The following is a 14,108-nucleotide window of genomic DNA, read 5'->3' on the forward strand; positions in this document are numbered from 1 at the left end:
CCTGCAGCTTTCGGGCCTGGGTCGTGCTCGGGCCCGTTCACTGACAAGATTATTGACTATTTTCACAATGATCCCATGGGCGCTGCCATGTTTGATCGCATGGTGACGCGTCCATTGCTCGCTTACGTAGCGTCCGTGTTTACAATCGATTCTCATGAGGCCGGTATGGCTCAGAAAACCTCTGTTTCGACGGATATCGTAAACGGTGACTGGGTGGACGGCACGAAGCTTTGGCCACTGGCTCAGAGGACACATGTGAGCGGTTTCGAAGCTCATTACGCGTTGTCAAAATAGCACGAGCAGTATATACTGTTCGTGTACTAAAAGCGGGCATAGAAATTTATTCCAAACTGTGAAAATGTTCCGCTAATGAATTAAATCAGAATCAGTGATTTTTGCTCTTCGTTCTTTATTTAGCAAATACTTTGAAGCAGAAGCTTGTGCCCCTTCTGACTCAATAACGTTCCTCGGGGCGGTTACTATCTGATCGTTTATTTTCTACCTAATTGCTTGCGGAAGGGGACGGGGTGGCGCTCATTTGCGATAGGTTTCTTCTTGCTGCGCACAAGGGCTTCAAAGGTAGATGTTATGTACTTTGTGATAGCTCGTAGCAAAAACGTATTACGCTAGTTACTCGCTTACTCTTTAGGCCGTCACGGCACGATCACCTATGAATACTCGTTTGTAGTCGGTGTAGTTGCCGTCACCCATGCTTCGGCACATTGATTCCAAGAGTACGCCCATTCACTGATTTCTTATACGTTGGCGACAGAGCGGGTGTAACTTCGCTCGTGAGTTGGGGTTGATGTGTGCCGATGACATGTGAGAAACTTACTGTGTCAGAAAGCGGTGCTGCTCCTTTTGTCGCTGTGTAGAACGAGCGGCACTCCCTCTTGCGGACATTCAGCGGTTGCAGTCCTTTCTACTGATGTTAGCGATATAAAGCTGACGGACCAGTGAATTTTATATCCTCGAGGAAGACCGTGCATTGCGAAGGGCCGACAACAGAGGCAGTCAAGTCCTTATGTAGCAGCGGCCCGTTAACATGGCTGCACATATTCATTCCATTCCTAAATATGCCAGTCACTAAATTTGCCCAGACAACTACTGTATACGTGTTCCCTCTACCCTTTTACGTTTTCAAGCATCAATGGAGCACAGTGCGTTAGCAAACACCTAGTTGTATTTCCAACAGCGGTTCGCACAGCAGCAAGGCAGGAACGTAATGGTTTCCTATTCGTGAGCTTTCGCAGATGCACCGTGCGGCGCGCCGCCGAAAGCACCATCTAGTTCCTCTAGAGCAAACATGCTGGGGCAAAAGGGTCTGGGTCGGACATTCGAACACATGCGGGGGCTCTGCATAGATCCGAAGTACTCTGCGCAAAGCTAATGTGACAAATTGGAAGAACTGGCTGTTAATTACGTTAGCAAATAAAATAAAAAAGAGTTCTCAGTTATTTTTGTTCATTTCGTATTGTAGAACTTTTTCTGAATATTTTTGTAGCTTTGTTGCTAAAAGCTTTATTCTGGCTAAAAAAGATACTGCGAAACGCTCTTGATACGGTCTGGTTATTACTGCATTTTGTGATTGCGCTATTTCATCGCTCTCGATAAGGTTGTTTTTATTCCAAATGCGCCATATTGCCGCTTTGTAATGGTAAGTATTCTTAGGCGGTTTAACCAGAAAATCTGTCGGTTGGTCTGTCAATCCGTAACGCGTACCACGGTGCGTTCCATAAAGAAAGACATTAAATTCGAAAAGGAGAACGTTGTCAGTGGTGATTTCCTAAACTATGAACCCACACTCAGAAGCTGAGTGTTTTACCCACTGGGCTAATCACCCACGTTTGCAGAAGGTGCTTATATCTGAACCATGGGAATATGTTGTACCGGCGGTACAAAACAGATGTCAAAGGGGAACTTTTCGTATGAAGCCTTTATTGCAAGATTTGGTGATGATGGAATAAAAGCCATCTCTACCACCACATGTAGAGCTTACTTAGAGCCTTGTAGACATTAGGAAAGTTCCGGTTGTGATAAAATTTGATGCAAAACACGCCACATCCGCGATGAATTTCGGTGGTCGAGGGATGCGCCATCCATTGAGGCTTTCCTTGAGCGACTTAATTGCCATCGCTTTCCAAGAGCTCATGCACTTCGAGTCATGCATTTCAGACAGACAAGCAGTAAATCAGTCGGTAAGGATGATAAGGAGTGATGAAAGGGTATATGGGTCCCATCATTGTTGTTAATGGTTCGAGGCGTATGGATAAGGTTCTAAAGCGCGATAAGGGCTCATAATGGTCGGATCAATTCTGATAAGGTTAAGCGCTAATCAGGTTCATTTGGACCGATAAGAGTTGATAAGGGCAGATCATGTCCGACAAGGTTGATAAGGACAGATAAGGGTTGATAAAGATCGGATCGATTGCGGAAAGGTAGACAATGACAGATCCGGGTTCTTGAGGGTCGGATCGAGTCCCATAAAGTTGGCAATAGCCGAAAAGGCTGCATAATTGCTTGTACTGCTCGCATCAAGTTTGATAAGATTGATAATGGCACCGGGCTTCGTGGAGTTGAGGAAGTGACCAATTCCGACACCTACTTAGACAACTCCTGTGGATTTTCTGCGTATTTTTTATTTATATCACTAGACTCACCATTGTTATTTGGTCCCCGCAGTAGGCATATGTAGCTTCCGCCTTTACAATATTCGCAGTGTTCTTCACGAGCCTTAAATTTATGCATGAGGATTGTTTTGTCTTGGACTTAGATGGGTTGGTATGGCAGTGCATTTGCCACTATTTCGTGCGCAAGTTAGAATATATGCGTTTGAACATTCAGCTACTTTTTTGCATCTAATAAATTTCAAGGTTTTTCCTTCAGTGAGAACTATCTACAATGGCCATTTTATTGTGGTCGCGTCACCGCTCCATCATGCTGTCAAGGTTTCGATGCACATGTCTACCCAGGCAGGGAGGGTTGAGTTTAGCCGCAAGAGCGTGGAAACCAATTCACCCCCATGCAGGGTATGAGACCAGGTTAGCTAGTTCTCCATCGTGTTCCACGCTGTGTAACAAATTGAATCAACCTCGCGCTCAGCTTAATCAGCACTGCCGTGGCCATGGCAGTGCTCTGCCTTCTATTGCTGTTATGACCGTTGTGCGCTCACACATTAGCGTTCCCAATAAAGTGTTGTGCGCTTACCACACCGGGGTGCATACACAGGTCTGGGTGAAAATAACAGTAAACGTGAAGCTTAATCGAGCGCTCCCAAACACCAAAAGGTTTCCCAGTTTCCCGTCTGTCTGGTCTCAAGCACTATCGAGGTGCGACGACAGTAATGATGTTACCAACATTCCTCACGCTACACTGTAGTGACACGCCAGGTATCTGTGAGGGCGCTGTTCCTGCTACGCAGCAGCAATAATCTCGCGTGCTCGTAGCGCAATGGCGCCTCCACGTATTATTAGGACAGCATGAGAGGGCTAGAGCGCAATGTCAAACCTCGTTATCTCTGTCAAGGCTTCTCCTTCTGGCGAAGGTGGCGCATATTTTACTAGTGTGCATAATTCTTGGGCTTTACAACATAAAGCGTACACAAGAGTTATGTACGCTTGTATACAGTAAACTGCCTCTCTAGAAGTTTTTAACCTATGTTTCGCTTCTCTTCTCTTTTCACGCTAGCTGTACGCGTCCTTCGCAGAAAAAAAGTTGTTCGCTGTGTTTTATTTGAGTTTAAATTGGAGTTTGTTACATGGGGGGGGGTTACATATGGAGAAAGGTATACAGAAAGAGGTGCCTTTGTGTGAAAACTGCAATGGGACATCTTGTTAAGGTATGCATAAATATAATACAAAATAACAGAAGCAATTGCGAAATGCAGGCATGCAATACAAGAAAACAGAATCAATTGCGAAATACAAGCAAACAGTACATACAAATACCGGGAGTTGGTAAATATAGGAAGTAACGAAAAGAAGAACTAATCAATACTGAATAACATGTGCAAATAAGTGAGTAAGTAAGCAAAGGGATAACGAAGTGTCACATACGCGGTCAATAGAAATTGAACACTAATAAATCACACGACATGAAATCACTGAATGAACATAAATGAGTAAACACGAAATGCACTGGAGAGGATAAAGAAGTAACGACAGCGATCGTCATACAGATCAACCGCTCACGAACAGGCGAACAGAATGTTTGAAAATGATGAGCACGAGGATTTAGCCTCCAAGGGTAGACTACGACACACCTTGATGGCAGCGTGGCTTACGGTATTTTTTCCGTAATTAGTGCGAGCCCTAGGCAGTAAAATATTACTAGGGGGGGCAAATAATATTATAGTATTATTAGATTTGGTCGTAAATTTCTTTCCTATAATATAAAAAAGACTTGGATTACGCACGATGCGGTAGGCCATAATGGAAAAATTAAAGAAAATATAATATTTGAAATAAGAAGGATATCTAATAAGAAAATAGCGTAGCTGACTGAGCGTGACACGCGATCTTGGTTAGAATACGCAGTGACTGTTTTTGGACATGTTCTAGCGGCCATAAGTAAGTTTTGTATGTAAGGCCCCATGACTCGATACAACAGGTCAAATGACTATGAATGAACGCAAATAGAGAGAAGTTAGAGTAGGGAGCGCGAAATATTGACGAGCATTGAGAAGAACACGAACGCCGTAGGTGGTTTTCATTTTTATTTGATTACCGTGCGCATTAAAGTTTAAAAAACAACACGCAGTTTGAAGTTTACAGCTTAACAAAACAGCATGCCGTTTTACTGGAATGTCTCAGAATAGACCGCCGAGGCAATGACGTATTAACGCATGTATAGACTAAGTTCCTCCGGTGGGGGGCCCGGGATGGGCCCGTTAATATAGCCACAGGTATTGCTGATTGGGTGAGTTGGTGCATCACATTCTTGTCTTGCTTTAGCGCAACTCAGTTTGAGTATCAAGGGCATAGTATGTGTGCTATGAGCGGCCAATATAATGTGCAGTAGGGTCATGGAATAAAACGAGCTGGAAATTAGTGCTCACCCTATCACCTGCCTCTATTCCTTCATGCTCGAACTGAGTTGCGCTAAAGCAAGACAAGAATAGAAGCAGGTACGGGCAGGGCCTGATCATGCAGGCCCGGGCACGGGTCGGGCCCGGGTTTTATACAGTGATGCCATAAAATTTAACCCGTGCAGTGCTCTAGTGTTGGAGGACTTTTAATCTTTTATCGTTTTTAATTGCGATAGCCATTACACGGACACTCGAGGTGCAAAACCGCCGTTCGCGCGGCTGCCCCGGTTGACAGCGCATGCGCGGCTCATGCACGGAAGATTGGAGGGTCTGTAGAGACGTGGAGTGCGATTGGCTCCAACAACAGCGAAGCGAAGTCAATGCCCGTCAACGCTACGGTCAATCGCCTCCGTGGTGAAGCCAGAGGAACGTTCTGGCTTCCGCTGCTGGCATGAGCGCTGTACCAACGTCACTATGGGCACACTAGCCTTTCTTCTGAGCTGCAGTGTGTGCAGTGCTCTGAGTCGAACGGACAGTAAACGTCAAGCTAAGATTACCTTATTTCCGTCGTGGTTGCTTAGTGGCTATGATGTTGGGCTGCTGAGCACGAGGTCGCAGGATCGAATCCCGGCTATGGCGGCCGCATTTCGATGGGGGTACAATGCGAAAACACCCCTGCACTTACATTAAGGTGCGTACTAAAGAACCTCAAGTGGCCTAAATTCCCGGAGTCTCCCATTACGGCATGCTTCATAATCAAATCGTGTTTTTGGCATGTAAAACCCGATAACTTATCTTTTTAACATAATCCAATGGTTTCTTTGGGCGCTGAACAACGCCGACTGCTATCCGTCGGTTTCATCTCGTCCACCATCGAGGACGACACCTGCAACGCCATTGGCGACGCTCTTCAGCAGGCCGTCGTTCCCACTGCCAAGCAGCAGTTGCCATGCGTGCTGCGTCGAGCAAAAATGACGCGCCTGCATATAGTTAGAACGCCGTCGAAGTTGACGCGCAACGCTAAACCTTGCTATCGCCCTTTGGACGAAACTGCCATTTTTTTTCTTCACTCTGTTAAGTGTTCTAGGCGCACTCAGCCTATTGTTCTTTAGATAAATATAGTCTTAAGCTTATTGAACTATTTCATCATCACCTTTACGTTTATGCTTCTGCCTGTGCCTTTTTGCAACAGCTTCGATCGGCGAACCAGAATCCGCCTTCTCCAGCCGACCTCGTCTGCCTTTTTTCCTTAAGGCTTTCTTCTTTCTCAGTTCACTTCGCTACCTTTGCCCAATTAACAAAGCCTGACTCTCTCCCATCGCTTACTCACTCCTTTCGTTTCTTTTCTGTTGCCCTGGGCATGTTCCAGACAAACCAAAGGTGCAGTTGACATTGGGCAGCCATCCGAGGCAGTGGAATATCGTCGAAGGGCATGACCTGTACTTGGAGTGCCGCGTTGACGCAAACCCCAGAATTGGAGACGTCGTGTGGCGCCTCGACGGCAAGGATTTGTCTCCGGGCCGGCACGTCATCATGAGCAACCAGTCGCTGGTGCTACAGCGCGTACATCGTGACAGCTCCGGCTCCTACACTTGTGTGGCTTCCAACAGGATCGGAGAAACGGAAAGCAAGCCGCTCAAGATCACCGTCAAACGTAAGTGCTACGGCGAATTTGTGCAATCTGTGTAAAAGGAGACCTGACATGATTCGATTTTTTGTTTACTTTATTATACTAAATATCGAACTGTAAACAAATCCTAAATCTAATTTTATTTTGCCATTTTAATAATAGTGAGAAAGAAAAGAAGTTTACTGATAAAAACAGTGTCCCGAGCGAGGCCCGGCATCACCCAAAGGTGGGAAGGCTGCTTAGTCCAGGAACCCTCTGTCTTCGACTGCCCTCCTGGCCCTGGCGACGAGTTGTCGTTGTCGTTTAATCGCTGCGGCTCAACTTACCACAGCTCGGAGACGATGAATTTGCATTTTAGTGGCAGCTTGCTGTTTGACTCCTCCCTTCGCATCCTACATTTTGCGAAAACCTAAATGTACGTCGCAACAAGATTGGTGCCACAGGAAGACATATTGTGCTAATTGTATATCGCCTTTACGTAATCGGTCTGGTAGGCTCTCGGCCAGTAACATTCGTCTCGCTTCACACTGCACATTACTGTTGATACTGTACTCAGACTGCGTAAATACACTGCCTTTAACCTATGGCAAAATACAGACCGGGGATACTGTAATAGTCACCACCTCTGCTTCTCTAGCTATGTGGTGGCGCCATCTGCAGTTCCTCCTGTATTCCGGCGCACGCATAAATGTCAATTGCTGTTGCGCCTGAGTGCAGAGGCGTGCCTCCGGTCAAAGCGTGGCTCTGTGGCCCCTCTAGATAGGCGGTCTCGGTATCGCTTCAACATTGAAGACCCTACATTTGACATGGTATCAGAAGTGGCCGGTTGAATGCCTTCGCTTGCCTTCGTTTACCGAATGCGAAGCAGAATGGCCAATGAGTAACAGGCGTCAGATTCGAAGTGGCTTGGAACCTTACCACGACCACCCGACGCGTTCGAGTTCAACAATGTTGCGTCTTGTCCAACGTGGGAAACCCGTTCAAAGGTTGCGCAGCCGTCTGTGAAGTTTGCCATGCTTTTGCGGAAGTCTAAGTACGCTCACTTTTATTTTGTAGGGGCCGTGAAATCGTCCCCTGCTTGAAACCTTCTCAAATTCCACGGACGAACTGTTGTTTTACGAGGCTGCCGTAAAGCGTTTCACCGAGGCCTGTGTCCACCAAGCCAACGAAGTTTATGAATTTTGGCGCTTTCACAAACACACTCAGGAAGCGAGCGAAGGCTTCGTTGCTTGTTACGCCAAATTATACAGGCTCGTAAAGTGTTGTAACTATCCGTCTCTACCCAAGTCGACAGAGCGTTTTGTGCGGGACAGATTCGTGGCTGGACTAAGAGACAAACGTCTCTCGGACCAGTGGTTAGCGGACCAGCTAACGCTGAAAGAAGCCTGGACTCACGCTCGTCAGTGGCAAGACGTCTAACAAGAAGAAATCCACAAAACTAACCGCTGAAGGCTTTACGACAGTCGAGATTGACGCAGCCAAAGTCCACAAAGCTCCTCGACGCTGGGACGTCAGGCAGCAAGGTGCGCCGCCCAGAACAGAACGCCTTAGCGACGCCATATACTTGTTCTATTTGCGGGCGTTCGCAACATCCACGCTCAGAACGCCCTGCACATGCGTCGCTCTGTAACTGCTGCCCTAAGAAAGGACATTTCGCTGAAGTTTGTCATTTGCGCAAAGCGATAGCCAGTTAGTTCGCCGTTATCCGCCTGAATACCGTCGCGGCACCCAAGGACGCTAAGTACGTGGGCGTTACGGTAAATAAGATTTCCCAACAGTGCCGCTTAAGCTCTACCAAGGCAACAAACAGCCTGCTGACAGGTCCTGGAGGCCACGTGCTTCGTCTACTGTGGTCTTACGTCACCCAGCTCATTTGGCAAGGGAAAAGAAGCGCCTAGCGGCTGTATGTAGTCCAATCCCTCTCTGTTCGTTTGCTGGGCTTTCTGGTGCTGCGCGCGCTAGGGAGTAGCCAGATGCCTTGGAGGCGTGGCCAGTTCTCAGCAAAAGCATAATGTGGAACTTTTTAAGGGGCTCAGCATGCTGAAATACGAGTACCAGATCAGACTTAAGTCTGAGGCCTACCATTCTCAGTCGGTGGCGAATCCCCATCTCATTATAAAGCGTTGTCCGGTAGGAACTGGACAGAATGGATGCCAAAGAGTGATTAGTCGGATTGATACACCTTCATCTTGGTGTGCAGAACTCAAGGTAGTTACAAAGTCTGCAGGTGGTTACCGACCTTGCGTCGACCTGACTTGCCTGAATGAAGTTGTACTCCGGGACCGCGACATACTGCCAACCGTTGAGCAAGTTCTTGGCCTGCTAGGTGATTTAAAAGCTTTCTAGAAGCAGGGTAACACAGCCGGTTTTCCCTATACTCGCGGACAGCTTTCTGTGGCAGTGAAGGGAAAGCTACGGTCGCATGGCTGTTGCACATGTGTTACGGCGCCAAGTAGTCCGCCAGCGTTTGACAGTGCTTTCGGTTGCTCGGAAGAGACGCTGAATCGACGCAGCTTCACGGGCGACGTTTTCGCGTTTCCCAAGACGCGGAAGGGAAAAGCTGCAAAAGATGTAATCTTTTACATTCAGTTGTGTGCTTTATCTTATTTAACTGTTGGTAAGAAATTGTTTACGATTTCTCTTCCCCAGCTTAAACTAACGTAAATGAAAACACGGGACTCTTTTCAGAAGCGCTCTCACTTGTGAGCGCTTTTCCTCCGTAGCTTTCAATTCATTGCCACAGAAAGTTATCCGTGAGTATAGGTCAAGCTCGTTTTAGAATCTCGAAAGCTAAAACCGTTAGGCATGCCCTATGGTCGATGCTGTTCTTGTCATCTGCCATTTGCCATCACATCGGCCACCAAATACTTCCAAAAACAGATGGCCCTGATTCTCGATAGTCAAGAAGGCATCACCAGTATGATAGACGATTTCCTTGTCTTCGGCCGTGACAAGGAATAGCATGATGTCCGCTTAGGGCAAGTCCCTTTTCGCCTTGCTAAAGACGGTCTAATCCTCAACTGGAAGAAATGTCGCTTTTGTGTATCCCAAGTACCTTTGTGGGAGCGATCGTCTTAACTGATGCCATCAGACACCATACGGCCCAAGTGGAGGCTATCAAGGCTCTTGAAGGGCCCAAGAACATTGCAGAAGTCCACTTACTACTCAGGTTGTGAGCTTTCTAGCGAGGTTCCATCCCAACATTTCTCCATGATAGCATGGGCAAAAGTCAGCCTTTTGCAAAATAAAATATATGCTCGTGTAAGAGAGGCGCATGGCGAAGTACGACCCCTTCTACGCCACCACAATTTCAGCAGACTCCAGTTATTTCGGACTGGGAGCTGTCTTGCTCCAAACGCAGCCCTCAGGAGTGTGTAAAGCAGTGGTGTTTGCTCCTTGCTCCATGACAGCCAGACTGAGATGTACAGTCAGACTGAGATGCAAGCACTCTTGGTGACATGGGAAATTCTACGTTGTGCTGAATTAATTAGTGGTATCACCTTTGTCCTTGAAATGGACCATCAACCACTTGTCACGTTGTTCAGCAAGATTAAACTCGACGTTCTCCCTCCTCGCGCCCAAGGAATACGCCTTAAGCTCATGCACTACCAGTTCACCATGGAGTATGTCCTCGGGAAAGTTCTTGCAACTGAAGGTGCTCTTTCAATCTGTCAGACTCTACATCTGTCCGTTGGCTGTTATGGAGCAAGAAGCAAACGCCAGTGCTTGACACTCTCCTGAGGGCTGAGTTTGGAGCAGGACAGCTCATAGTCCGGAAGAGCTGGAGTCTGCCGCAATTGTGGTGACATAGAAGGGGTGGTACTTCGCTATGCGCCTCTCTGACACGAGTGGCTTTTTATTTTGCAGAAAGCAGACTCTTGCCCAAGCGACCAAGGAGAAATGTTGGGAAGGAACCTCGATAGAAAGCTCACAACCCGAGTAGTCAGTGGACTCGTGCAATGTCCATGGGCCTTTCGAGAGCCTTGATATCCTCCACTTCAGCCGTATCGGGTCTGATGGCACCAGTTGAGACTGGACAGAATGGAAGCAGAAGTAATTAGTCGGATTGATAAACCATCCTCTTGGTGTTCAGGACTCAAGGTAGTTCTAAAGTCTGCAGGTGGTTACCGACTTTGCGTCGATCTGACTTGCCTGAATGAAGTTGTACTCCGGGAGCGCCACATATTGCCAACCATTGAGCAAGTTCTCGGCCTGATAGGTAACTCAAAAGCTTTCTCGAAGTAGAGTGATACAGCCGGGTTTTCCCTATACTCGGGGACAACTTTCTGTGGCAATGAAGGGAAAGCTACGGGCGCGTGGCTGTTGCACGTGTGTTACGGCGCCAAGTAGTCCACCAGCGTTTCACAGTGCTTTTGGTTGCTCGGAACAGACGCTGTATCGACGGAGCTTCACGTGCGACAGTTTCGCGTTTGCCCATACGCGCAAAGTAGAGCACGCATAAAATAACAGTACGGAAAGACATAAGCAACATTTCGTGTAGCACCAATGTTGCCAACTTACGTTGACCACGTTTACTAGGCTGTCTTTTTCCGTGGCCTCCAAGATGTCCACGCGCCGACTTCGCGCATGACTGACGCACGCATATCTGCGAGGCTATTATATGTTTCGTCAATGATCTGGTGGCGATGAGGTCGAAGTCAAAATGGGCGTAGCGCCATCGCTGCTTGTGCTGCTCAGATTCGTCGCTTGCTCGATCACCTGAAGTCGGCGTTGAAGGAGAAATGGCACGCGATATAGGGAGCGAATACGGCAACAAGCCGAAGCTATGCCCCGCCCTCACGTGGGGCGGTGGCTGATTTTGTAGCAGACGATGGCTTGGTTGCATGCAGCAGATGACGTCACACATGGCTTGGCAATATAGTGGTGGCCACCGAAGGGCGGGGCGTATGGCGAATTTCACTGGTCAACTCAGAGCGGGGTGCCAAATCTGGGCCAGAGCGACCAAATACGCCGAGAAGCGACCGAATCTTGATTGACCAGCGAAAAATAAACATGCTCCCGCAGGGAACGTAGCGGAAGTTCCGCGTTCGCCATATCCGCCAGTCATATCGCGATTTCATCATGCCATTTCGTAAAGCACGTACAACTCCTCGTCGTCACTGCAGCTACTTTTCGAGGAGCTAGAGCTGCTGTCAGAATCACTCAAGGCAAGGAGCACTGCCGCACGGTTGAGCAATGCCATTCGCAGAATGTAAACCACTGCACAGGGTTACGAAACAACGCCTGAAAAATTAAGCGAAGGTTTAATTCAGCTAAGCCTGAGTAGGCAAAGCTAAAGCTATACTTGGTTGGGGCTTCTTGGTAATGGCTAATGTTAAGCCAAGCTTTCCTTACGTTTATTAACCTTTAAAGCTTTCGCTTTAGCTACTAAGGTTTAGTCGAGTTACACCTTTGCTTAACATTTTCAGTGGTTAGGCAACAATTAGGCAGAAATGCAAGACTCAAAGACAAACTGGTTTATTCATGTGGAATTTCTCGGATAGCTACGAAGACAGTCTTGTGATCACTGAAGTAACTGGAAATGGTTTCCACTTGTGCTACGGCCAGATTAGTCGTGGCCGTTTCTCGTTGAAAGACGAGGTCTATACACGAGTTCCACTGCGTCGTCGAACGTGGATGGAACGGGATGAGATCCAGATTAAACTTTTGCTGCATAGACCGTATCAAGTCTGGGTCATTGCTAGGGCTCTTGTTAATGTCTCCCACGACTACAAGTAGATCATACGTTAGGTTAGTAGTGGGTATGGCACTGCCTACAGCCCGCAAGTCCTTCTCATGATTAGCCTGGGGGGCAATGTAAACTCCTTGCATGACTATGCCGTGGTCGAGACTGATACAGCACGATTCAACGTCTTGGCAAGGGATTTCAGGCATGTGTATAGCAGCCTTTAGACCTCGTTTAGCATATGCGGCTACACCAGCGTTCCGGATTTGGTCTGAGCGTTGAGCCGCATCGACTCGTTCAAACCCTGGCAAGGGAAGGAACGTCCCGGGTCTAGTCCAGTTTCGGTAAAAACCAGGACATCTGCTAGGATAAGTATCTTGTCCTTACAGATATCCTCAAGGTGAGCCTGCATAGAGCGAACGTTCAGCAGAGCTACGGTTCAATGCTACTGTTTCTACACGTGCGACAAACTGTGGCCGAACGGACAGTCTCGGTATCCCATTCGGGAAAGGCTAGAGCCGAAGTCGGGTGCATGGGTCCACTCACCGTGCTCAAGTCTCTGGCATGCCAAAGTCTATCGCGCACACTGCCGAACGGTTTCTCCGTAAACTGGCGGTGAAACTGCCTCATTGCGGACACACATTTGGCCATCTAATAGTGTGGTCTGTCGCGCGTCTCACCTGCTCGTCACCACTCGTTGAACCCGTTAAACTGTCCATTGCAGATGATGATGAGGCATCCGTTTTTGCTCGTCTTCGGCGACGTTCAGCAGCGTTCTTGCAATGTTTGGCGAGACGGACATCGCGTTCATCCAAGGTCTCGGCGCCACGTTTCGCTCTATCCGCCTCTCTAGTCTCTGTGCAGCAGCATCTCGGCGAACTACGTCAACCGGTCGATCGGATTCGGCTCGGCGTCTTCGCCACAGCTGAACCGAAGAGAGTTCACGAGGCGCCTCGCCTCGATCAGCCATGACGAATGCTACCGTGTCACTTTATACCCATCAGCGAGGCAATGTCGATACCTGAGCTGTTGCAATGCGGCCGCAAAGGTGGACCTATTGCCAAGTGGATATCACGTGACTACGTCAAGGTGAGGGTGCGGCTCCGGCGGCAGTGGCTGCGCGTCCTCGGCGCACCTGCAGCTGAATGACGTCATGTTTATCACGTGGTTTCTTCTCGGTTCAAAGTCAACATTCTCGGTCCGTGAAGAAGCGGCGGAAAGGATTAGTAAAGATTTCGCTTTAAAAAGAGCTGAAAACAGACAAGCCACCCGACCAATCCGGAAGTGACTCCAACGCATCGTCGGGGTTCTAGTGAAATCCGTCTCTGCTCAGCGGATCAACGAGGAGCGCTTCTGTTGATCCCAATTGACCAGTGGAAAGCACAAACTTGCTCTAGATCGACCAGTGGAATACAACTTCTTTGCCAGGGAGTAAGAAAACGTGGTCCAGATCGACCAGTGGAATTCACCATTAGAGTCGGCAAGTTCTTGCTCATATTTTCGACAAAAATGTGCTTTTACCACCCAGTTTTTACGCGTGTATAGCCATAATAGACACTCTACTGCTAATTCTCGCTTAAAACCGCAAAATATTGAGTGACTGTGCCATGCCCTCTTTAACAAAAGACCTTTTGAGAAAGTGCTATTCTATGCATTGAAACACAAACGGAACTTGAACACCACTGCCGTCGGAAACTCTGAAAGTTAACGTATCGAAACTGGTGCACTCCAGAGAATTCGTTTAAACTAGATACGCTTTGCGAAGT

General features: G+C 47.9%; 1 protein-coding gene across 1 annotated transcript in view; it reads left to right on the top strand.

The window, feature by feature from the left end:
• The window catches only part of LOC142587679 (synaptogenesis protein syg-2-like), a 1,186,854-nt gene that overhangs the window by 1,143,925 nt on the left and 28,821 nt on the right, over positions 1-14,108 (top strand). Inside the window, exon 9 of the mRNA XM_075698849.1 lies at positions 6,396-6,680. Within this exon, the coding sequence (XP_075554964.1) occupies positions 6,396-6,680 (285 nt within the window). The remainder of the gene's footprint in view (positions 1-6,395; positions 6,681-14,108) is intronic.

Source organism: Dermacentor variabilis, chromosome 1 (assembly GCF_050947875.1).
Source record: "Dermacentor variabilis isolate Ectoservices chromosome 1, ASM5094787v1, whole genome shotgun sequence".
In the NCBI taxonomy this organism is placed as follows: Eukaryota; Metazoa; Arthropoda; class Arachnida; order Ixodida; family Ixodidae; genus Dermacentor; species Dermacentor variabilis.